This window comes from Ammodytes marinus (genome assembly GCF_949987685.1).
Source record: "Ammodytes marinus genome assembly, chromosome: 7".
Taxonomy (NCBI): Eukaryota; Metazoa; Chordata; class Actinopteri; order Uranoscopiformes; family Ammodytidae; genus Ammodytes; species Ammodytes marinus.
The window spans coordinates 11,652,319-11,677,732 of record NC_137211.1 but is presented as its reverse complement, the minus strand read 5'-3'; the positions used below and the strand labels follow the sequence as shown (position 1 = coordinate 11,677,732).

Below are 25,414 nucleotides of genomic sequence, written 5' to 3'. Positions count from 1 at the left end.
ATAAAGACCTTCAAGCTGAACAAGAGCCCTCCGCTGCGCGTCGGGCTCCTGTTCAGCTTGTCGGTCTTTATTTCTAGCAAGTGACCCGTTCGCTATACTTTATCCCTTACATAATGACCGTTGCTAAGGACCTACGTCATAGTTTTGATGGATAGACGTCCACAAACAGGGCTACTACTCGTTCAGAAAACAATGGAATACTTTTTCAACATGACTGTGCATGTATCAGGAGAGCAGGGAACACAGGAGTCATGGTTAATGTCCGACAGGAATCCAGGCAAGAAGACGTGAGTACGTTTGGACGCATATTGACAGTTAGCCTATAGCTACAGTAACTTCAGGCTGCAGCCCGCAATGTAAATGTTCCGCAGTCATTTTCTCCGTGAATTGTGTTATTTATGTTGGGGGATAATGCTTTGTTAGCTAGATGGAGCTCTTTTTAAATATATTGGCCGATTAGAATTATTATTTGTAGAGTGTGCGAGTCTTGAGTTGTGTTAGCAAAACAGTAGCTCTGTGGCTAACAGCTGAGCATCATACATACGCTGCGCGTCGGGCTCCTGCTTCAGCTTGTCGGTCTTTATTTCTAGCAAGTGACCCGTTCGCTATACTTTATCCCTTACGTATTATTTGCATTCAGATTTACCTATGTAACTGACGGTCCATTGCGACTACAAGGGCAAGTGGGTTCCATTTAAATCCTCCGCTCCTCCCCCGCCCAGTCTCCCTCCGCTCTCCAAGTTCCCTCCGTGCAACGTATGCTGTCACGTCATACCATGCGTCATACCAAGGGCTGAGGGTAAATGAACGAGGGGAAGTGCAACTACTATTGGAATGCAGCTAGTATGTATATGACCTGTGCCCTCCAGGTTGGGAGTATGAGACACCTCCCTGATTGAAATCAAATCAAATCAAATCATTACATTCCATTCCATTAGCTTTGGCAAACTGGAAGAAGTCCTGCCGACTCATTTCAACTCATATTTCAGGTCTATTCAGACCAGGCTGAAAACAATTGGTCGGAATGTCCTGCTCCTGAACCACTCCTTGGCAAAATGTTGCGCAAACATTTACAGGTGCCTCTTAACTGAGAAAGTTTCTTCTGGCTTTGTTGAAGTTGTTCTTATCAGTACATAACCTCTGGTACTGCAGCTCTCACAGGATTATAAAAATGAGTCATGATGTAAGGTGTTTTCATTCAGCTGTTAAATCCAAGTGACCTAATATCTAGCATCAGTAACCACATCAAAGAGTTAGTTAATCATTATTTCAGGATATCGTACGCTCTGTAAATCAATGGCAACTTTTACTGTGCTAAAACATACAAGAAAATTCAAGTACGAATAAGATTTCTATATCAATAGGGCACTCTTGGTGTAGTGGTTGGAGCGCCGCCCCATGAGGCTCAGTCCTCCGGCAGCAGACCTGGTTCCAATCCCAACCATGGTCGTTCTCTGCCCCATTTCATGTCAATCTCTCCGACTGTCATTAAAGCATTAAAATGCCAAAAAAATTATAAAAAAAAATGAAAAGATTACTATATCAAAGCTATTGTTACAACACATAGTTTAACAGCAAAATCACCTGCAATGAATATATATTGTAAACTGTATTAATATATGTATATACATATATAAAAAACTATACATAAATATAAAAAAAACTATATAATAACTAAATGACAAAAAAGTAAAACTTTTATTTAAAAAACAGACAGGCATGTCTCACTCTTCAGTTAGACTAGTGCATATTGTCACATTTCAAAATTAAAAAGTCACTTAATAGTGTTTTTCCCAACTGGAGTGTAAATTCACTGAATTAAGATTGTTGCAGTTCGCTGCCATTCATGAATGCAAAGTCGACACTCTGCCTGATTATCCCAACCACCTTAAAATGTCTTTAAAGTTTCCATCATAAATAAATTAAAACAGGTTAAGGCCAACCCAAGCGTCTACAACAGATGCGACTGTCTTTTTTTTTGTCCTCCATCTTCAACCAAGCACTCAGTGCGGCCAAATGTCCCAGGCTCCACAGCATGAATGACTTCTGGATCAACGTTGAGTTGGCTCCTCAGAGCTGAGAGTGAGGGAGGGGTCATGAAGTTCCAGAGGTCACCTGATTGGCAGGTGTGAAGGTCAGCTGATGGTCCAGTGCTGGAACTGGTCAGCAGCATTACAGTGGTCCATCTGAACCTGACTTCCTTTCAGTATTAAACATTTACCACTACTGGGATTCTTCAGAAGGTTTTCCTGTAGGGTTTTATAAGAGGAAAGTGAATAAATACAGAAGAATAAATACATATTAATAAAAAAAATAAAAAAACATTTGAACTATTCCTTGCCGACTATGTACTTATTATTACATTCTGTTTAACATGCTTATTAGCTTTCTTGCAGAGCTGGATATAGAGATCAATAGTACTCTCACATATGTCCAGTGAATAAAAAACTACTGCCAGTAGCTAGTAACCTTAGCTTAGCATAAAGAACGGAAGCAGGAACAATAGCTTGCCTGATTTAGTCTTAAGGTGTCTGCCTAAAAACACCTCCAAATCTCACAAACACTTATATCTTTATATGAATCCATTAAAAAAACAAAGCATACAAAAAAAATATTTGGGGTTGAATGGGTGTGAAATATGTGTCAGAAAATGTATTGGAAGAGTGGGATGACTTCCTGTAATCACTGCTATAGTTGCCTGGCAAACTCACGGTGAAAGCAAAAGAAAGGAAATTCAATTTATGGACATCTGGTACAGGATGTAAAATCCATTATTGCACACTCAAACACTGAATAACGACAAAATAAACAAATATGACATTCAAGTTTAAAATCACATACATTTCATAAAACAAATGCATTTTCATAAATAAAATTCAACAACAAATAGTCAATCTTCTCATCTAACCCTCTGCCAGAAAGTTCGGCCCCAAGTGCTCCTTACCTCTGTAAAGACCCACTCCTGCTGTGGTGATAAGCTGGTTCCTTTCCCCTTCAGCTGACATAACTCAATCTTCACTGGATCTTGCTGGGATGAGGCATGAAGACACAGCTGCTTTCCAATGTTATGCCGCAGCTCACTGTGAGTCGAGTATTCAAAATACTACAAGAGACAAAAATCCAATCAGAGACCTGAACTTCCCAAGTTGTCTTACATTTTTAAATTTCACGTCACTGTACCTGGTTGCCTCCCATGTTGTGACACTGGTACATGATAACTGCTTTACTGCCCTGGTTGTTCTCTCCAACATCCAGGCAGGTTTGAGATCCCGAGTTTCTAATCTGGTGCAAACACGGACACAGAATAACAATTAGATACCGCTGCAGTTATGCGACATGTGTTACATTGTTGATATTCACAAAGACAAAGGAAAATGTGACTCACCGCTCCAAACTTTACTGGGGTTAAGTCTGGAACGAAGGCCTCTGGGTAGACTGTATTTAAGAACCAGGAAAAGTTCTTGCAATGAAGCCTCTCTCTTAGATTCAGACGAGCAGAGATGTCCCCAAAATTATGCTATAATAACAGTGAAGAATTTAAAACTCTGAGAAGCAATAAAAAACAACCATTTACTATTACCATTCTATCCATTTGATGCAGCAGGGGGTATCAATTCTAGTAGAAAATGTGCTGGAAGAAGGCTGATAAATGTCATTCATCCACTGCATTTAAGTTTAGATACTTCTTTCCCATCATCAGGTCACACTGACCTCTTTGGCCATGACAGCAGCATTTTTGTTGCGGCGATAGTAGATCTCCTTGTATTCGTCCATCCAGACCTCAGCAAGGCGCACCTGGTTGCGAGTGATGACCTCTGTGCCCTTGGGGAAGGTGTGGGGGCTCTTGGTGCGGAAGACATGGCCCACTACAGAACAAGGGATAATCTCTAGCTGACCCCCACACTGCCACACCTGTGAATCACATTTGACACGGGTAGAAATTCAGACTATCTTGATTAAGATTTATAAATTCATACGTAGAACCTTGAGGAGTATAGATACAGAGACTTACCCTGAAAGACATCTCCACATTTTCACCTCCCCAGATCTCCATTTTGTCATCGTATGTTCCAATGTGTTCAAAGTACTTCTGCGAGATTGAGAAGAGACCTCCGGCAAAAGTTGGCGTTCTGAAATTTTCATAAGCAGATAGAAAAAGATTCAAACAGATTGCAGATTCAGGGTGTTCTAAGTTCTAACCAACAAGATTTGTTTTTTAATTTTGTTAAATTTTTAAAGATATTTTTGGCATTTTTAATGCTTCATTTATGGTTCAGAGAGACAGAGATGAGATGGGGCAGAAAGGGGAATGACATGCAGAGAATCGATACAGTTCTAACTGGTTCTACAGCTAGGACTGAGCCTAGTGGGGGGAGGGGGGAGGGTCACTTTTACCACCACAAGCGCCACACCAACACGATATTTCTTACTTTACAGGGTAGGTTTCATCTTTGCGCAGCGCCCTCGCATCCTCAGGGATCTGCTCCCAGCCGAAAGTCAGGCTCCAGTCAAAGTTACCTCGGTTGTAAGCGCGGTTGGTGGCGACAGGCTTGCTGAACGCAAAGGTGTTCAGGTCAATGGTGGATATCTCTGGACTGACCACAGCGGTGGGTTCCTCAACAATACGGGCCAACAGGGGCTCTAGCCAACCATCTATACACTCACCTAGACAGGGGAGGAAGGACAGAGTTCACTTTATATCCACTACTTCACCTCTGTCACAAAATGTACTGCCACCAATCAGTTTCAGGTGTACAAGGTTATGATGCGGAAAAGCATGCTGATATTACATTCCATGACGTTACAATAAGTGGCAGTAATTTAGTACATTTATTGCTGCAGTGTCTCTAATGATGTGTGAAATACAAATGTCTAAATTGGTGCTCAAGTGGACAGAACGGTTGAAGCGGATATAACTTGATCTGATTATCTAAACTAACAGATAAAGAAAGGTTAAAAAGTAACTACGCAAAAAGCCTAATTGGACATAATCATCGACAGTTTCTGATGCTGATGGCAGGCGGCTGAAGACTGAGTGAACAACAATGTATTTAAAATAGATGTGGTTCTGCACAATTAACCATGTTCCAATCACATTTACAACTTGAACATTTTGTTTCCTCAAATAAATGTATTAGGTGCAAAGTTAATGGTTCTTGCCGCAAAATAGGAAATGTCTAATTAGAGGTACATTTTCTAACAAAACACTGATGTTTGTTTCAAGGATGCTGTGTTTAAGAGCTCTGTGCTGACAACACATAGTAACCGTTAGATGTCAAGTAATTGATACATATTATCACAAAAACAACTAATTCATCTGGAACCCGATAGTGGTATTTTCCCAATGAGCTACAGACAGCTACTTTACATTGTGTCTTGTGTATGGCTGTAGTCGTTGTGGTCGAGTGTGTGTTTTCTCACAGTGTGCATCTAGAAAGGTTAGCACTTCGCCTTGAGCGATACTGGCACCCAGCAGCCTGGCAGTGATGAGGCCCTTTCTCTCCAGCTGCCTTACTACACGGACAATCTTCAGCTCACTCACAAATTCCTCCAGTTGGCTCTTGAGGTGCTCTGAAATGATACAGACAACATTATAGTGATTTGACTGGTCTTGATTGAAAACAAAATATTTCCAGCTGAAAATGTTGTTGAAGGGCTTACTTTACTGCAGTTACTGTATGCATAATTGATGTTGGGTGTGGTAACAGACTCCACAGAGCACACTTTGAGCCACACCCATTGCTGTATTTGGTCGGTGTTGTGACAAACTTTTAAACAACCAGAGGTGGTCAGTGACACAATTATTTACAGCCTGTTATTTACATAACCAGCACGCCACGCCAAACGAAGTAAGACATTGAACACATTTACATCTGTGAGATAACTGCCAGCTGAAATAGCAATGAAGTGGAAACGTTGCTGGTAAAACTAGGTCACACCTCACTTCTAAGAGCATGTATGACCACAATGCACGCCTCACAACTGTTTCGGTCTTAGTGAACCGATCAACTGTATCTTAACATCAGGAGAGAAAACTGCTGCCCTCGTACAACAAAGGAAGTTTGGGTATACTGGGAAACATGTGAGAACAGTAGAACGCAACGGCACATTAGATAAGAACAGAGATAACTGACAGACTTCAAGTTAAGTTTGACAATAAATGTATTTATGTTCTTATTATCACTCAAAGATATTAGGAGGCAAATCATTTGTCTGTTTCAGAAGTGTCAAACTCAATTCATCATTTTTAATGACTCTTTCCCCTCGTTCCTTTGGTGACAACTAAAAATGATGCGTCACCTACATTATTAGATGGCAGCAGATTTGGTGCTAAATGAAAGATTGCATTACATAGTGAAAGTTTAAAAAAAATAAAAAATAATACACAACAAATATTTAACCATTGGGTATGGATTTTGTGTATTCATTTAGGTTGAAAAAAAGTATTATTTTACCTAGCCTTTGGACATTCCCATTGTAAAAATACACAGGGTCATTTATGATACTGTTCCGCTATTTGTAAAACCCCACCTGTCTTTTATTGTGTGTGCAAGCTGCTAGAAATCCCAAGCTTACATTTATTCTAGGTCACCTTATCACAGTTAAGGGCTTTCAGTGACTGGACCGCTGCCCTGAAAACTGTTAAGGTTATTTTTTTAAATCAATAAATCACTTATAAGTTAGGACATAAATGATTTTCTGAAACATTTCCCCTTGTTGTGCTCCACAGCTGTTCCCTGTCTTACAAATAACCCACCAGGGCTTCCAGGTGATTTTCTATCCTTTGCTCTGCTCACTGTCTATTTTTTTTGTTAAACACCCAGTTAACAACATTTTCAAAAAAAGAAGCAGAAGGAATGTTTCATTTACGTACATGTATTTACTGAAACATGATTTTATTGAATATTCCCAGCACTCATTGGCTTGTGGCAATGTGTTCCATATTTCCTGCCTGATTGAGAGCCTACTGTACATAACTGTGTTCTTAATGTAAAACAACCTAAAACACCTTTAGCGTCTCCCAGCTCTTAAACCATGGCTCTTTTACATTTTGCTGTCAGCATGTCTTGAAGTATGTTTTGTCATAAGTCTGTGGGTGTATTCTTCATACCTGCAACACTGGCGTCATCTACCAGGATGATCTCTTTGAGCATAACAGCAGGAGCCGTGTGCAAGACGCTGTAGACCGTCCTGAGGAGGGTGGACCAAGCCTCATTGTGGAAGACAATAATAACACTGGTGGTAGGCAGAGGCGGACAGCGACGAAACTTCCTCTCCACGCACCTGAGTGAGGTGTGTCCGTGTCAAAGCACAAAAGACAAAGAGGTGTGCATGAGTGAGAGGCATATAGGATGAAAGGAAAGTCACAGTCAGTCTATTGTGTTATGTAATAACTATAACGGACTATTGTTTGCAGATATTCAAAGTCCGCTCACTAACACTTTGGATAGCACAATATGCAATAAACAATTGGCTCATTCAAAAAGCTACATAAACAATTCACCCTAACCCTTTGCAAAAGGAAATAATTCCATGGCCTGCAAAGCCTGTAGCATGTTCAGCAACATCTACATGTTCAATATTTACTCTGGGTGGAGGTTTTTAATACAAAAGAAATAATAGCCCAGTCTGAATGATCAAGGATACTGACATGTGTATGCAATGATCCAAAATCAGTTTCATGTTTTTACATTCAGATAAGCCATTTGTCCAGGAACGCACAATACAATTTGGAAATAATTTACAGATCTGAGAATGAGCCTATGGAGACCAAGGGTATTATCAGGCTTGTTGTGTGCATTTCAGCACGCTTGTTGGTAAAATGCTATGAAACAAAACTATCTTGTTCCATTATGAGAACTTGTTCTTACTCGGGAGGCCTCGTGTCATCACCGAGACTGCGGCTGAGCGAGATGCGGTCGCTGGCAAACTGGTTGAAACAGTGGCGTGTCATACCCTCCTCCTTCTCCTTCTCCTCCTCTGCAGTCATGTGGTCCTTCTGAAACGCCTTCCCGTCAGCCCCAGAGCTATTGGGATCCTGATGTGGTCTCTCCAAGTGAGGTTTTAGTTCGGCCTTAGTGTAAAATCCATCTGGGCACTTGACGTCCTGGGTGGGTTGCGGCTGTATCGGCTGCTGATCTGGCGCTCCGATCTGAAAGCCGATGTTGTTGACAGCGTCTCGGACAATGACCATCACCTTGTCCCTCTTGTCCACCAGGTCCTTAAACCAGGGGTCATCATCAGGCGAAGAGCCAACGTTACTCTGGAGAAGCACTAAGACCACCAGGAAGAAGGTCCCGCCAAGAAGCGCCAGTTTCAGGGGGGACATACGCCTGCGTAGGAACAGCCGCATGTCTCAGGATGGGTGATGTTCTCAAAGCTGTTCAAAAAACAGAATAAGCTAAATTAAATCTCCAAAATCAACATGAGGGTTTTAGCTCAGCTCAGGATCATTCAAAATCCTCTCCTCATAGTCGATAAACATTCAGTGAGTTGTTCCTGTAGTAACACAATAAAAGGGAATACAACCAACCAAACCCTTAAACTTGTTTGTGCGTCTCTGCCAAGTGTCATAGCAGCAGGTATTCTAGCCAACCTGGCTCCTCCCCTCACCGTCTCTTTAGGAAACAATCCCACAGGGTGAGTGGAAGGGAACCGGGAGGTGGAGAGAGAGAGAGTGAACAAACACACCACACCTCTTAGTAAACACCTTAACCTGCCCTGGCCACAGTCCTCCAGGACCCCACGTGGCAGCAGGTGGGCTGCTGCTACAAGGCTGGCTCAACTGAAACCTCCCAACCCGGTTAATAAGTGACGCAAGGCGCCGTACTAAGACACCTGCTCTAAAGAGACACCTCACCAGTAACGATCAGCTGTCATCTGCAACAGGAAGCAGGGCTTGCTACGTGGAGCATGACAGGAACAAAACCTTACCAAGCTTGGGCACAATAATAAGAGGCTGTTTCCTGCTATGAGAAACAGGATATCATCGCTATGCGAGACATCTGTGTCTCCTCCTTAGGTGATCACTGTTCAGTTAAGAGACTCACACTCACTTGATCATAATTAATTTAGTCAACTCTCAGGCCAACCTACTTCATAATTGATTGATTTACAAGGACACTCTTTCTGCGTTCCAGAAATAGTGAAACAAACAGTCAACTTTTAAATTGTCTGTGATGATGGCGAGCCAGTTAGTCCTGTTTGTCCAGTTTTGTGTCACCACCAAAGTAATGACAAAGGAACAGGAAGAAAGTCCAAAAAACCTTAAATTAAGTAAATATTATGTGAGCTTATGAATATAGAGTGACTGCCAACACACCATTATGTCCCACCATGATCATGCCAAACTTGTACTACTTTCGAGTGTGCTGTTGTCAGAAACATAATTTTACAAATTCAACAGATAGGCGATATTTGCAATTGCTCGACAGCAGTCTAAAAAGTAGAAAAACTGCGGCCAATAAAAGATGTTAGACCAGTGACTGGCAGAAGTCATTCTGCTGAACGATGGACGCTGAAGCAAAATGAAAGAGGAAGCGTTTCTCTTATTCAAAGCTCTTTAGACACACTCAAGAAGTCGCTCTCTTCTCTTTCATGCGGCTCTAGAAAGCACACATTTGACAAATGAATGAAGCCTATCAGTCCATCTCACAAATGACACCAAGACGTTTCTGAAAGGTGATTAAAGGATTTCCTTCTACTCCGAAATGCCACTTACCCAAAAGTGAGGAGCCGTGGTCGCCTACACCTGTTCCAGTTGATTAGTTGCGTGTTTATAAGTGTGGACCTTAGCCAAATGAACACGTTGCGGTGTGTCCGCCTCCTTGGAGTTGACACACAGGAGTTTGAAGGGAACCAGGATACTGTAGTTCCGTGGCTCCCCGGTGTTTTCCTCTGAACCGGACAGGTGCCATTTGTTGAAATGATTAGCGCGAGCGAGTCCCCTGCTGGCCGCGCGCGTCCTTAACGCGAAGCACACCACTGTTTTAATTAAGCTATATTGTACTTTCACCCATTTCATTTTAATTACTGCCACTCTTCACCACTGTGTAAATGTTTCAATTGTTTTACTCTTCACCTGTTGTTGTGTATTTGATGTATTTGCATTGAACATTGTTTATGTATTGTTGTTTTTCCTTTGAATTTGTTTGAACTCGACGTCATTGTAAATGAGGGTCACCCCTCAATTGGTCTCTCGAGGATAAATAAAAGTTAAATGAAAAGGAAAATGAATTGAAATATCACTAGTAGGCCTACATGAAACTAAAACAATTAAAATATATTTTGGTAAAAAGTACATTATTTAATAAATGCATGCAGGTAGGCTACACAAGGTAAAACTATTTAGGAGATACAAAAAAAAAGTTTTAAAAATAAATAGTAGAAGCCTGCTTGTGCGTATTAAAGATATAGTCCAACACATTGCAACACGGTCCTATTATAGTAAAATGAGTGTTCTTTCATCAGGGATTAGCAGGAATTTATGTCGTTTAATTAATGTTCAGCATAGAGTACTGCGAACATTGCCATTACCTCAACGAGAATTAATTATTCAATGGCAAGCAATTAAATAGTCACTCGTGTATCACCTTTTTGAAACAGTAGACTGATGTATTCAGAAAAGGAGAAGGAGGGCTCTCTTAGGTTACTGTAGGGAGAAATCTTGATTGCAGGCTGCTGATTGACATGGGAGCTAAGTTAAACAGCCAAAATAGAGAGCACTTCTAAGCAGGCTAAAGCTGTGTTGTGAAAATAAAATGTTGATGACTTTGTTTTGTGTGGAAGAAAGAACAAATGTGGGACTAGGCCTACTCTTGATCTGTATTCCATCTTTGGGGACTGAATATTTTGATGTCTGTAATGTTCACTGAAATTTTCTAAAACAATAGCAATGTTCTAATTTTCCTATTTATAACACTCAACACAGTGTAATGCGAATAATAAGTCCCCTGTTCACTTTTGCAAAACTAATTTGAAAGAGTATCAACATTTTATACACCAATCACCCAAGTAAACACAATCAATGCAAAAAAACAGCCATTTATTAATTTGTTATCCAAGGGGGAATTAACCAAATCAATCATTGCACAATGTCTTAAACTCTGCCACATTTTAAAGGAAAATGCAACAGTGTTTCATTTCATTTTAAGGACAAAAGGAGATAAGTGTGTATCTTTTTTTAAGCCTATAAAGGCTACATTTTTAGGCTCATACACAAAGTGAGCATATCATCACAAGGTGTAAAGATCATGAAAATATAAAATCACCTTCACTGTTCCTCAGCAAACAGGTCCCAATCAATTGGGCCTTTAGTGCGATGTTCAAGCTCCTTCCTCAGTACCAAAGGCAACATAGAGAGTGGTTTTCTTCAGTAGTTTCATTGTGAACAAAAATATGCAATATTACATACATTCAATATGATTATTTAGACTAATTATTGGGGGGGGGGGGGGGATTCAAGCCTCCGTATGCCAAATACATCCAGCTAGGGTCAAATACTGTTGTGTAAAGTTGTGAATATTGTTCCATAGTATGTGGACCTTGGAACTGAGCAGACGGACAATTCCTGCTAAATTAATCCTGAAGCTGCAAGGAAACCAGTTTCTGTTTGAGCGTTGTGACACAATCCAATACGTTTTGGTGGCTTTTTGCTCATATAGGTTGGAATGAAATCAGTCAAAATCACAGGTGAAGTAGACATAATTATCTTCAAACGATAATTTTGACACAAGAAATCAGGAATGGGCACACAACTCTGAAGATTAATATAAAACATGCCTTGCAGCAACCAGTTTGGCAAGAAAGCATTGTCATATAGTATCATAAAAACCTCACAGTGAAAAGAGGCAGGTTGCCCCTTTATAGATAAAGATCAGCATTCGGCTACATGTGCTCACACCCCTACACACACACCCATACATACTGTACTACTCACACACACTTATATAAAACGTTTTCATAACAGTTAAACAATCTCTCTTCAGTACTGTGATACTTATGCAACTACTCTTCCTTCTTTTTTTCTACTTCTTGTTTTTGGCTTGAACCAAAAAATACATTGCAGGGAGCCAGTTAAAGTCATATGTCTAGGCTGTGGCTAATAACAGGCTAGACAAAACAAACAAAAAGCCCTGATAAGAAACACAAAAGTCTGAAGCAAGGTTATGGTATGTATGTATGTGTGTGTGTGTGTGTGTGTGTGTGTGTGTGTGTGTGTGTGTGTGTGTGTGTGTGTGTGTGTGTGTGTGTGTGTGTGTGTGTGTGTGTGTGTGTGTGTGTGTTCTCCTTCATAGATAAAATCACATACAAAAAGAGTGTTCATCTCTATCAACGACAGAGACGTTACCGTGGCCTTTGCTGACAAAAGATGAATAAATTACTTAAATTGCTATACTTTTGAACAGAATCAATAGTCTGAGCTTCATATCAAACATTTGTTCTTTGGTCATTGTCATCCTTCATGTTATCCTTGCATATTTTCTTGTAAGAAACATTCATTTGTTATATATATATATATATATATATATATATATAAAAATCACTTTTTTTTTATTTATTTTTATTTTTTACTACAACTTCATCCCAAAAATCAAAATCCGCACAAAAATAAATAACGACTCCAGATGAAATACTTGTACTATTGCTCATAAACACAAGCATAGCCACTTCCGTTCTAAGGCAACTGGACTTCTTGATCTCTCTAGCAGCTTGATGAAAAAAGCCTTCAGACATGAACAACGTCCTACATGTGTGTGCATCTGAGTACGTGACAACCCACAGACAGGCCACAGAGTTCGTCTCTGGCAGCCGTCTCCTGTCCCCAGTGTGTTGGCACCACTGGGCTCCGGTCGCTCATCGCCCGAGCTGACCACTCAGTCTCTTTGCAGTCTCTGTCCTGCCGTCGCAGTGGGAGTCACGCTGCGGTCAGCCTCCCTGGTGTTAACTGCCCAGGGGACCGCTGGTGAGGAAGTAAGTGGTCATCTCCCCCTTCCCCTTCACCTTGACAACACCTCGACAGTCCAGCTGGTATCCTTTGTTTACCAGCACGTGGTACAAGTCTGTGGTCACCTAAGAGAGGACATTGACATTTGACACCCAGGATGTGAAACACTAACTTAATCCTTCCCAACAGTAATGCTTTCACTCCCACTTTCATATTGAGAAAAATTGCCCCCAAGTGACTGCTATGAAGGCAGAACAGAATATGAGATATAGATAAGAACATTGTTTTTCAATTGATCCACAATATTTAAGTTTGAGTTATTTATAAATCATTTAGGGAATTCATTAGGTCCTGCTTGTCAAAGGTGGGGTTTTCTACTTTTTTCTATTTTATATCAATGCGAACCGAATATCTTTTTTGACTTTCTACTATCTCAGAAATGGAGATTTGCTGTTTCTTTGGGTTTCACATTATCCTTGATTGGATATATTTGGGTTTGGACTGTTGGTCCCCCTAAGAACTATTTTCTTTTTCATAATGTTTGGTTTTGCCTTACCTTTTGCACTATTTAGAATAAATGTATCGTATATATTACTCTTCACGTAATTCTTATTTTATCCTTTTGTACTTATTGCACCGTGGATGGGAGAGAAACGTCATTTTTGATTCCTATGTATGTCTGGCACTTATTGCAGAAATTGACAATAAAGTTGACTTGACTTGACTTGGTAAGAAAAAAAAAGACATCGGATTGGCTTTTCTCTGTTTTTATGTCATAGGCTAAAATTAATAAATTAATTTAATTCAAAAAACATTTATTTATAATGGAAATAATCATTTGTTGCAGCCACACTATTTATATATTATGTACTGTGTATAGTAGAGAGCATTTTGATTCGCAGTAATGCATACTGTGCAGCAGATGGCGGCATTGTTTTTATTAAACATTTTCTAGAAGCTAATTTCTGGATTTGATCTGTGGCAAACAAACCTCCTCTACACTCTCAGATAGGTTAGTGTTTTTCCCAAATTTCATGATAAGTTTTACCTTTAACCTTTAAGACTGTAGGAATATTGTCCTTCATCTTGTCCTTCACTGAGTAACATGCAATGGCTTTTCACTGTGATTTTCCTCTTGATGAATTCAAATGTAGCTTCCTGCCCTCCTCAAGAGGGCCATATAAGCACATATCTGTTTCAGGACAGAATGTCCGGTGCTGGCAATGATTTTTGGCCAGGGACTAGTCTTGGAGTTTGAGAAAAGACAACTGAATTGTGGACATTACATTTTTTTTTATATAATGCAGGAGCTAGCTAATAAAAGTGCAACTCACTGGCTGCTCTCCACTTCATCCCCTTCAAGATAAAAGCTGTTCTATCCTGAAGTTGTTAAGGTGCTTTTGCACTGTATTCATACAAAAAACTAGGGTGTGAATAAACATGACATATGTTGTTGTATGACTAAGGACACAGCATAACGATTCATTTCTAATAACTGGATTTGTATTCTGCGTTAAACAGAAACTAAAACTCGCAAAATTCTTTGGGAACACAGAGTCACAAACTGCTGAGGAATTGCTGATAAAGAGTTGTGCGCAGTACCTGGATGCAGTCTGGTACTCCTGTGCTGTCCATCCGGCTAGCAACATTGACTGTGTTCCCCCAGATATCATACTGTGGTTTCCTCGCTCCAATCACCCCGGCTACGACCGGTCCCATGTTCAACCCTGAGAGCAAATCACAGGGATGTGTTACATCAAACTAGTTTACACCCCACTCAATTAACAAAATATATATTATTTTTATATACTGTTATTAATATAAAGAAATGTCAATTTGAAAAGTTTTCTAGGAAAAGGATTCAATAGCAATCTCCACTGCCTTCCCGACTCACCTATCTTCATCTGGAAGTTGTTGAAGGAGTGCTCATTGATGTATTTCATCTGCTCCCTGAGCCTCATGGCATAGTCGGCCAGGGCTAGGATATGTGAGCGGCCCTCTCTGTCGTAGGTAGAGTCGTTTAGGCCAGAGGCTGCCATGTAGGTGGAGCCAATGGTCTTGATTTTCTCCAGCTGACGGAACCTGTCCTCACTGATGATCTAGAGACGGGTAGTCAACGGCGTACAAGAAGAGGAAATGATGAGACAAACAAGACCAGCACTTCAGCTATAGGTCAACAGCTTGCTAGGTAGTTCGTCAGCAGCGTAAAACAAACATCTTATTTGCCTCATTTTAACAGACCTTATCCAATACATGTCTTTCACACAAGTTTAATTTGCATTCATCGACTAATAATTATAATTTATAATTTATTTTATATGTATGCTTTTATATTTTAGAAGCATACTGTATCTGGATAGGCAACTGAATATGGTCTGTACCTGAGCAGTATGCATGCATTATGTATGGAGCAGTGTGTATGTGATTTTTTTTAAATCAGGTTTTTTTTTTATTGTCCACGTTATTTTTGCTTTATGTTGGTCAATGTTTTGCATTGTCCATGCAGCCATTTGCCCTTATCCAAGACACATTTCTCCCAGACAAATGAAGAAACCTCAAACCTTGAACCTTCTCACCTCATCAAAATCAGCGATGATCTCGTTGAGCAGCCTGAGACACTCGACTCCCTCGTTGTTAGCCTCCAGCTCCACGTAGAATTCAGAAAAGTTGCTGATGGAGGCAAACATGACAGCGACGCACTCGCACGACTGGTAGTACAGCTCGTCATTCCGACGCTCCCGTGCGAGGAAGTGGGCGGCAACGTCCTTGGGAAGGATGTTGTGGAGCAGGCGGCGGTTGTACGCCTGCAGGTCCTCCATATCCTCCTTCTCCCCAGTGGCCTGAGGAGGGACGGGGACAGGTGCAATTGCTTAGTCTCATTGTTATGTGAGTGGATGCCCGGTGTACTCAGTGGGGTTGCTATAGGCCTTTCAAATGAAAGACGTTTTGACATGTCATGGTAGAAAAAGCACACATTGACAAAATCTAAAATGAATGCTGGCCGAATTCCATTTGGCTGCGTCAGCTTCATGATCCTGTTATGGTGCAAGCTGGCTCACTGTCACACTGTCATCTGTTACTTGAACAAGACGCCATTGTTTTTTTAGAATTATCATTACTAACCTTGTGCTTTTTCTTGCTATGATAAGTCAAAATTCATGCTGAAATAGCCAGTTGAAATAATAGTAGCTTCACTTAAGAAACACATTTAAATTACCTGCAGCTTCCATAGAAAGTCAAGGCGAGCCGTGGACTCCATCTGCTGGCCGTGCAGGTAGAGAGCCAAAACAAACACGGTCAGGATTATAGGGGTCATGACCCTTAGGGATACCTTGGTCACTCTTGCTAGGCTGAGGAAGGACAGAGGAGTTGACAAGAGTCATGAATGAGTTCTATGCATGGGAGTAAAATGTATGCAGCTTGACGCATACTTAAAAACATACGACTAGTTGTAACAGCTACTCACCACTGTTCTGCAGTTCCATTGAAAGCAGGCCTGCAAAATAGACAGGAGAAAATGATGCCTACAAACCATGTGGTTCACTGAATTTAGGGAGTAAAAAAAACAAATAATAAAACTCACTGTTGTAGGGAATCATTAACCGGGGGTAAACGCCTGAGGAAAAAAAATCAAAAATATTAAAAACATAGGATTAGAGCACAACTGCACCATGAGAGGGTACACTCTAAAAAAAGGAGGTCTTGTCTGACCAAAACACAGTATTGTGACACGGGAGATGAACTGCTCATGTTGGAAATTGGGAAAGAGTGAGTGGATGTGTTTGAGATATGTGTTGGTGTGTTCCTCGTAGTGGACTCACAGGCTGTTGGCTTCGAACAGCAGGTCAGCGTTGCTAAACAGGACCACCTGAGGCCACTCCACCAGCAGGAGGAAAGTGAACTGGATGAGCAGCATCAGAGCCAGCTTGCCTATGCTGCTGATGTGGAGGAACACGGAGCAGGCCAGCAGGGTCAGCAATACGCTGTAGCTGAAATACTGCAGCAGAGAGGTGACAGCGGAGGGGGAGGGAGGTGAGGTGAATATTCAAAACATACTGTTCATGCACACAGATAAAAAGACAAACATGTACACTTGCAAATAGGTGCACGCCGGCACAGTTGTGCGAACACACAGACAATATTCACAAATGCTAAAATGTCGTGGGACTGACCTCTGGGAAATGGCAGGGCAAGACCTGGCTGGAACACAGAGTCAAACCGTCCTCAGCTGTCTTGGTCAGGTTGTGCAGCAAGCAGATAGACACTGATGTGTTTAGCTCGCTGGCCACACATTCGTCCAGTTTCTCTCTGCTGCAGGTAAACTGGCAAAAAAGAAGGACGCAATCACTGTCATTTAACACTTTCAGCCAATAAAGTTGAAACAGCAAGAGCCACACATAAATGTAATTCTGAAAACAGAAAGCAGCATTATAAAACATGCAAGTACTTTATTGTGTACCCCTCTAACGACTGTAACGCTGATACTGGGTTTACGAGGCCGATAGCAATATCAGTGTTTGAGAATAAAGACCAAGATATGTACTCAGTGGGACATTGTTTGTTGGAAAAAAGAGGTATCAGTGCACTCTGGTGAAAAAACTACGTAAATTATTGTGTTTTTACATTACAGCAACTATCTTATAAGTGTCGATACAATTTAATTTCAAAATGCAATAATAGTCAAACAGAGAGCCCAAATCATACACAGAATGATTAATGCTCAACAGTGCAGAAATGGAGAAAACAGCTGTCAAACTGAGCAAGCAAGCTACTGAACAAGTCTTTGTGAAATCTAAGTTGTCTCGCTTGATGTTGGAGAGAGGCACCTGTCATGCAATGGCCACAATCAAAACTAATATCTTAAAGATTTAAAGTGGCCAACAGGTACAGTAAATACAGTCCCATTTATTTCAGATAAAACCTTAAAACGCAAGATAGAGCGTTATCTTTTATTATGGACATTTTATGTACCATCATTTAAAACGCCTTGCGTGAGGATTCCGTATTGATAAACTCCCTGGATTTGCATCTTTCAGTGACCTATGACACAATTTCTTGGCCGTGATAATAGCATATAAAGTGGTACTGGCTTTAACCATGTTTTACTCCACACATACACAAACGCTATGCTACATATTGCTTGTTATCTTTTTATTATTTTTTTATGTGATGGTCGAAAATAGACTGATTTCTACAACAACTCCATTCGTCACAGTGAATGCTCAACCCCTTAATACAGTGCCCCCTTGGGAAAATTGGTCTTTTAAAAAAAAATGACGGTATGGTGCAGAATTCCTTTAAATCTCTTTAAATATCTTAAAATTTCAGCAGCAACATCTGAGATGATGGGTATGATAGATTAATGAAATGAAACTGAGGCAGAATCCCATTCCTTTACTGCTTTACTTTGAGGGCCAAACTTGAACTAACACTTTAAAACAAAAAAAGGCAAAATGAAGAGCGGTAGTCCCTACCATGTTAGCAAAGGAGGAAATGAAGAGGAGGAGGATGGTCAAGACGCCCACCAGTGTGCTGTTTGCACGAGACTGGACTATTTTCTTGGTTACAGTCTGCAAGGCAGCTGGGAAGAGCTTGAATACAGCCAGCAAGGAGAAGATCAGATAAAAGAGAGAGTTAATACCATTAGTTATGCTGGCTGAAGACAACAAGATAATGACTCTTATCTGAAGATATCTGCAAGAGAAATAACATGAGTGGTGAAGGCCTTCGCTTCTCACTTTGATGCAGGAGTAGATGGCGCAGATGAAGAGGATGTTGGCGAGGATGATGAAGATGCTGATGTAAAGACCGAGCATAAGTGTTGTGCTGCGGAAGAGAAGAAAACAGGCTCATTAGGATGTTTAACTCTCATCTACCCCTAATAAAGTAATAAAGACCACATTTCCTGTACGCAGTTCTATATGACTGGAAAACTGGGAGAGGCAACATATTGAAAAAGGAACTCTTTCTTACTTTGGGAAAATGATCATCTGAATGAAACAGATGCAACAGAAAACGAGCAGTGCGCAGGCCACATATCCCCCAAAACGATCGTCCACCTTTTTGGAGTACTGAAAAATAGAAAAATCAATGAGAAATAAGTAGTGATTTCAGTTCATACGACAGGGAATTATTCAATGAAAATACCAACCTTTTTCTCGGTCTCTGGGGTCTGAAAGGTGAGCGTGAACTTCTTGACGTAGTCCTTCCTCAGCTGGTCAATGCTGCGTGCATCGATGGCCCGTCCAAGAAACTCATCCACCTCGTCTTCAGGGTTCAGGGCCTCCTGAGCACAGCGGCTATGGGGCAGATGGAACAATAGGTCAGTGTGTGGTGTGTGTGTGTGTGGGTCTCTGTGTGACTGCGTATGAGCGAGTCGGCCTATGCTGTGACATGCAGGATGACTCAGAGCTAATGCGGTGTAAGTGCTGGGTCCGATCCGACTGTACAAAACAAACAGTGGGCTCTAAAGTTAGCCCGCTGCAGTTACAGTCTGTCAGTCAACTGCTAATAACAAAAGCTACCCTAACAACAGAAAGTGGGGCCATAATACTCACTGGTCTTTGCTGGATGCTTCATCGATGCCCTGAGAAAAACAAGAACAGAGAGTGAAAATGAGAAGAAAAAAAAATTTACACAGCGAAGGAGAAAGAGAAAAAAAGGGAGATATTCAGACTCAGACATCTGTACAGCTAATCCACAGAGAGCCAGACTGATGTTTTAATTAATGCTAGGAGGCTTCAAATTACACCCTTGTTACCCCTAGGGTTCAAACCCTCTGAGATGGAGAGGACAAAAGGAGGAGGAGAAGAGGGGTAGAATAATGTAGGAAAGGCAAATTAATGAGGCTTGTGGCATGAAGAGAAATAGGAGTGGTGAGGGAGAAAGAGAAAATATCTGTAGCTGCAGCCTCATAAGATTAGCTTCAGCGGTAAATGATGCACTGGGAATCCCCGGGAGACCTGTTGTAACTCCTGTTTGTTTGACAGGAACGGATCAATACTTCTTCTCACATTCCCATCGTCTCCTTTAGGCTTTACCATATATACAGTTCTGTGCACATCTGTTACCTTTGGCCACTCATGTTGATATACACAGAGCATCTTGTTCAGTTGAGGTAAAGTTATTTTAAAAAGAGACTTGGCTACAGCCATGCCAGTGGCGTTATGAGACAGCATTAAGGCACAGCTGATTACGATTTAATATGCTGATGTTAGGCTGTTGTAATGTTTAGCATGTTAACCATCTTGGTTTAGCGTGTTAGCATGCTAACGTTTGCATAGATATATCGATATACACTCACCGGCCACCAGGGGCGGTTCTACAGGGGGGCAAGGGGGGGCAGTGGCCCCCCCACTGAAGAGCCTTGCCCCCCCAGCTGCCCCCCTAACTTTTGCATTCTCAAAAATGTACTTGTAAGAACAAACCTCCACTATGTCAACAAGCCACACAAATAATTTAAACAAACAATAAATTGAACAAAAGTAAATAATTTTGAATCTAATCTTATGCCCTGCGCCCCTGCCCCTCAAATACTTAGCCACGGCCCTGCATCATATGCGCATATCGGCGATCACACAGTTTGTCACACACAGCGAGTCAGCGCGCTGCTGTGCCATGCAGCCCTGCGAAGAGTTACTGACCTGCTCCGAGCATCTGAAGGTGAAGTCAGTTTACCCTTGTGAATTTTAAACACACCAATTTAACTTAAAGTTATATTTGTAATTAATGTAATGCAATGCAAAAGTAGCTAATTCATCAATAAGAGCACAACCATTAATCGTTGGCCAAAAGGGAAATCACTCGCTTGTGACGTGTAGAAGCATATTGTCCTTTTATTAATTTGTAGGCCTGTTGTAGTACAGGCAAGAGCTTGATAAAAATATTTAAAAAAAAAACCTGGATGTTCGGATCCATACAATTTAACACTGGGTCGCCGTTTCGAGAGAGAGAGAGAAAGAGAGAGAGTTGCCGTTTCTGAGGCATTAAGTTACTACAGTGACACTGACAGTGCTAGCTAGGAGATCGATACTTTTTGTATGAACAGCCAAACATAGCCTACTAAAAACTCTCACATATCACAGCAAACGAGCTGCACAAATTAAACCAGGTTACATAATCATATGTTAAAGACATGAATAAATAAGTGAAGGAATAGACTCTATTCCTTCAATAGAGGGAAAAGAAGAAATAAATGTGAGGGATGAAGAGGAGGTTTTATATTCAGACAGAGGGACAGACGACAGAGGCAGGTAGTGATCAGCAGGCAACATGGGAGATAGAGAGAGAGAGAGACATAGGGTTAACATGGCTGAAAGGTAAGCAGAGGGTCTGACTGCAGTCCCAGCCTAAACTACTGTAGCCTATTGTTATTCTCCTTCCATATAAATTCCACTAGACTAGAGTGATATGTCATGTCACTCAAAATAACATGTTTCAATTATTGCCTGTTTTCTGTTGTTGCAATGTGTTGTATAGGGTAAGCTATGTAGGCTTAAGATATAGGCTACACATGTCTTATTTTATCAGAAATGATGATCAATATAATATATATGGGGATTCCCGCTACCGTCCTCCCATGCCCCCCTGCCAAGACCTCTTGCCCCCCCTTCGCCACCCCATGTAAAATGTTCTAGATCCTCCCCTGCCGGCCACTTTATTAGGTACAGCTGTTCAATTGCTTGTAAAAACAAATAGCTAATCAGCCAATCGCATGGCAGCAACTCAATGCATTTAGGCATGTAGGCGTGGTAAGACAAAGTGCTGAAGTTCAAACCACGCATCAGAATGGGGAAGAAAGGGGGTTTAAGTGACTTTGCACGAGGCATGGTTGATGGTGCATGGCAAGATGGATCCATGCTTTCATGTTGTTTACGTCAAATTCTGACCCTACCGTCTGAACTTCGCAACTGAAATCAAGACCTTGCAAGATTTTTCCAATCTTCTATTGTTCAATTTTGGTGAGCCTGTGCGAATTGTAGCCTCAGTTTCCTGTTCTTAGCTGACAGGAGTGGGACACGGTGGGGTCTTCTGCTGCTGTAGCCCATCTGCTTCAAGGTTGGTCATGTTTTGCGTTCAGAGATGGTATTCTGTATATCTGGTTTTAACGAGAGGTTATTTGAGTAACTGTTGCCTTTCTATCATCTCGAACCAGTATGCCCATCCTCCTCTGACATCAAAAAGGCATTTTCGTCCACACAAATTACTGGATATTTCTTCTTTTTCGGGCCATTCTCTGTAAACCCTAGAGATGGTTGTGAGCGAAAATCCCAGTGGATCAGCAGTTTCCGAAATAGTCAGACCAGCTCGTCTGGCACCATCAACATTGCCATGTTAGAAAGTCACTTAAAACCCATTTTCTTCCCCCATTCTGTTGCTCGGTCTTAACTTCAATAAGTTGTCCTGTCCAGGTCTACTTGCCTAAATGCATTGAGTTGGTGAGTCTGGTGTCGAATATAACGAATGTGACAACCAACCCGTGTGACATATATAACCCCTTTCTTCCCTAGTGGATAAGCAATGTCTCTCCCACTTTTGAAGAAGCACAAAGAAACGGGCAACATTGAGGATCGTAAAGGATCAAAACAGGTCAAGCTTATTTCCCTTCGAAAATCAGAAAAAGTCCAAGCTTAGAACTGGCAGAAAACAGTGGGGTCAAGGTACACCAATCTACTGTAGTGTCCGGACAAGTCTGGCCGGAAGTGGTCTTCATGGAAGAGTTACAGCCAAAAAAGCCATACCTTCGACATGGTAACAATGTCAAGCAACTCAATTATGAACGAAAACATAGGAAATAGGGCTCAGAAAAATGGAAGCAGGTGCTCTGGACTGAGAGTCAAAATTTTAAATATTTGGCTGAAGCAGAAGGCAGTACAATAATGAGTGTCTGCAGGCAAGCATGGTGGAGGTTCCTTGCAAGTTTCTGCAAATGGAGTTGAATATTTGGTCAGGATTAATGGTGTCCTGAATGCTGAGTTTCTGCCAGTTCTGAGCTGATGGCACTGCTGGATTTATCACACCTACCTAAAACGTTTACACAGTACTGTATATATACATACATATTTATATTAGGGCTGTCAAGCGATTAAAAAAAATAATCTAATTAATTACAGGCTCTGTGATTAATTAATCTAAATTAATCGCATACTATTATGACACTTTTATACCTGTTTATAAACAGCTGTATAGCCTGCTACAGTTTGTTTCTCTCTCTCTCTCTCTCCCTCTCTCTCCGTCTCTCGTAACTTCTGTCTTCACAACAGACAGCGCTGCACTGCCACAGATTAATTCACCATTGTCGTACTCATAGGCAAAAATATTGACACACACACACACACACACACACACACACACACACACACACACACACACACACACACACACACACACGGGGCGGGTGTCTGTTTACGCGGGAGGCGAGACAGCTAGCAAACAAAATTGAGACACACACGGAGGAAGATTGAGAGATACTGTTTTGAACCTACATTGTTGCACCTACTAAATCAATAATGCACAGACACTGCGGAGAATAAAGTAAGATGTCTTCCTACCTTCATGCTTATTTGCCCGAAGCATCCCATAAACAGTCCATAGAGCCCTCGGGCCGGCCCCTTTCCCCGGCTTCTCTCTTTACTTTTCTCCCTTTCACCCGTGCGGGCCGTGTATGCAAGCTACAGGTGCAGCTCGGTGCAGTTGCGCACCACTTTTGCACCGGGTCAAAGTGCGATTAATCTGTGTTAATTCTTTTAATCGCGTTAATTTTTCTGTGATTAATTAATCGAAATTAACGCGTTAATTTGACAGCCCTAATTTATATCATAAATAGAGCCATGCTACTAGAATGGCTATAAAAGGATCAGTCAACATTTTTCATAGATTCTTTGGAAAAAGGAGGTTTGTAGTAAGTTCATTGATAGGAAGTAGTAATGCATTTTCCCAGAAGGAGCTCTGACCCTTGGATGATTGAAAGTGAAATATCTTATAGTAACAGCTACTATGAGGACATGATCTCTACACATTTTTTCTACATATGTTTCTATTCTAAATTGGACTAACTGTAGCCAAATTATTTCCCCCCCAGGGATCAATAAAGTATTTAAGATTATTTTTTCCGTTACTGAGAAAGCACATTTGTAATTTGACTCAGACATTGACAAGAAGAACAGGTGCCATGTGCTTGGCTCGTTGCTCACTGCACGTAACTCACCATCTGCCTGAAGACCTTAGACTCCTTGGTCCTGGAGTAGGATCTGTCAGGCACCCAGCGTGGCATCAGTCCCTCAGCAGAATTTGCACGTGCTCGCTGCATCTTGGCCATCAGGGCTTTCTCCTCTTTCTGGAAGTGAAGAAACCCCACCAGGGTAAAGACAAATTAGGTCTCCTCTATGCAGCTAGGTGACTAACCATTATATTGCTTGTGTGAAATATGGCACTAGTGTGAAGTTCTGAGGAGGTCATGCAGGTAGTCGTGTGTGTGTGTGTGTGTGTGTGTGTGTGTGTGTGTTCACTGACCCTCTTCTGGCTGCAGCCCATCACCAAGAAGGTTTCAATGTTGTTCTCCTTCAAGTAGGCATTCCTCTCTTCTCCAGTTCCCGGCTCCACCTCGTAGTCTCCGTTCAGATACTGCAGTGTGGCATTGGTGATGTGGATACGCCTACGCACATGCACAGTGTCAGAATGGATGCTAAGCAAGCCTACGTCAGTACAGTAACTGGTTGAGTAGAATGGTCTTACCCAGCCTTCCCCCCAGCCTCCATTTGGTTGGCAAGCGTCACGTCGTTGGACCAGACATCAAACTGCCACTTGCGCAGTCCCAGCACCCCGCAGTGAACACGCCCACTGTGGATGCCCACCCGCATGTTCACATTTACGCCCGTCACCTCTCTCACAAGCCTGCAGTTGCACACACATTGTCAAAAACAAAACAATAAAAAAATTTGTCAACCTCAGCTTCACAGCGTTTCTTAATACCCTGTGTGGCCTAAACAAAGCAAGAGGTCGTAACTTAACCTTCACTAGGGTGTTACTGTATGACTGTAAGGGTGTGTGTGTCCTTGTTTCGAGTGTGTGGGTCTTTGTTTTTTCCGCACATCAGTGTGTGTTTCACTCACGAGATGGCCTCAATCATGTCTACTCCCATCTCCACACAGCAGTGGGCGTGGTCAGCCCGGGGCTCAGGCAGTCCTGACACACAGTAGTAACAGTCCCCTAGGATTTTAATACGCAGGCAGTGGTTCTCCTGTACAGCAAGGACACACACACACAGACACACACACACACACACACACACACACACACACGGTAAGTATGCAGCATTAAATTCAAGCTAATTCACAGCATGTTGATGAATAGAAAGTCTCAGTAAGTGTAACTGATATATGTTACTGTACATAATGTTATTATTATTATTTATTACACAAAGCTCAAGTAACACCCCCGACAAGAAGGCTGCATCCTGCTGGCTTTGTC

The 25,414-nt window shown here is 41.5% G+C and overlaps 2 protein-coding genes across 3 annotated transcripts in view; both read right to left on the bottom strand.

Moving 5' to 3' along the window:
- Positions 1–1,315: 1,315 nt before the first annotated feature.
- Positions 1,316–9,839, bottom strand: galnt6 (UDP-N-acetyl-alpha-D-galactosamine:polypeptide N-acetylgalactosaminyltransferase 6 (GalNAc-T6)). Its single transcript, XM_080031819.1, has 11 exons — positions 9,722–9,839; positions 7,872–8,380; positions 7,112–7,284; positions 5,422–5,571; positions 4,431–4,665; positions 4,013–4,130; positions 3,712–3,912; positions 3,386–3,517; positions 3,181–3,282; positions 2,945–3,103; positions 1,316–2,249 (listed from the first exon to the last, which is right to left on the bottom strand). The coding sequence occupies exons 2-11, from the start codon at positions 8,351–8,353 to the stop codon at positions 2,136–2,138; spliced, it is 1,866 nt and encodes a 621-aa protein (XP_079887945.1). The 5' UTR covers positions 8,354–8,380; positions 9,722–9,839; the 3' UTR covers positions 1,316–2,135.
- Positions 9,840–11,152: 1,313 nt separating this feature from the next.
- The window catches only part of LOC307252644 (adenylate cyclase type 6-like), a 36,687-nt gene continuing 22,425 nt past the window's right edge, over positions 11,153–25,414 (bottom strand). The window contains exons 7-24 of one of the 2 annotated variants that reach the window (XM_080030371.1): positions 25,057–25,184; positions 24,680–24,838; positions 24,458–24,599; positions 24,153–24,281; positions 19,504–19,532; positions 19,098–19,245; positions 18,920–19,017; positions 18,685–18,772; positions 18,421–18,537; positions 17,119–17,268; positions 16,768–16,943; positions 16,530–16,562; positions 16,413–16,442; positions 16,164–16,296; positions 15,523–15,786; positions 14,841–15,045; positions 14,549–14,673; positions 11,153–13,071 (exon numbers count right to left, since the gene is read on the bottom strand). In XM_080030371.1, the coding sequence (XP_079886497.1) occupies positions 12,943–13,071; positions 14,549–14,673; positions 14,841–15,045; positions 15,523–15,786; positions 16,164–16,296; positions 16,413–16,442; positions 16,530–16,562; positions 16,768–16,943; positions 17,119–17,268; positions 18,421–18,537; positions 18,685–18,772; positions 18,920–19,017; positions 19,098–19,245; positions 19,504–19,532; positions 24,153–24,281; positions 24,458–24,599; positions 24,680–24,838; positions 25,057–25,184 (2,283 nt within the window). In that variant the 3' untranslated portion in view covers positions 11,153–12,942. The remainder of the gene's footprint in view (positions 13,072–14,548; positions 14,674–14,840; positions 15,046–15,522; positions 15,787–16,163; positions 16,297–16,412; positions 16,443–16,529; positions 16,563–16,767; positions 16,944–17,118; positions 17,269–18,420; positions 18,538–18,684; positions 18,773–18,919; positions 19,018–19,097; positions 19,246–19,503; positions 19,533–24,152; positions 24,282–24,457; positions 24,600–24,679; positions 24,839–25,056; positions 25,185–25,414) is intronic. The other variant, XM_080030372.1, reaches the window with a different exon arrangement.

Excerpts from the sequence above, each read along its gene's own strand:
- galnt6 (XM_080031819.1), bottom strand. The coding sequence starts at position 8,353 with ATGCGGCTGTTCCTACGCAGGCGTATGTCCCCCCTGAAACTGGCGCTT. Across the intron at positions 4,131-4,430 it reads GATGAAACCTACCCTGTAAA|AACGCCAACTTTTGCCGGAG; the intron begins GTAAGAAATATC and ends TGAAAATTTCAG. Across the intron at positions 3,104-3,180 it reads ACAACATGGGAGGCAACCAG|TATTTTGAATACTCGACTCA; the intron begins GTACAGTGACGT and ends TGTCTCTTGTAG.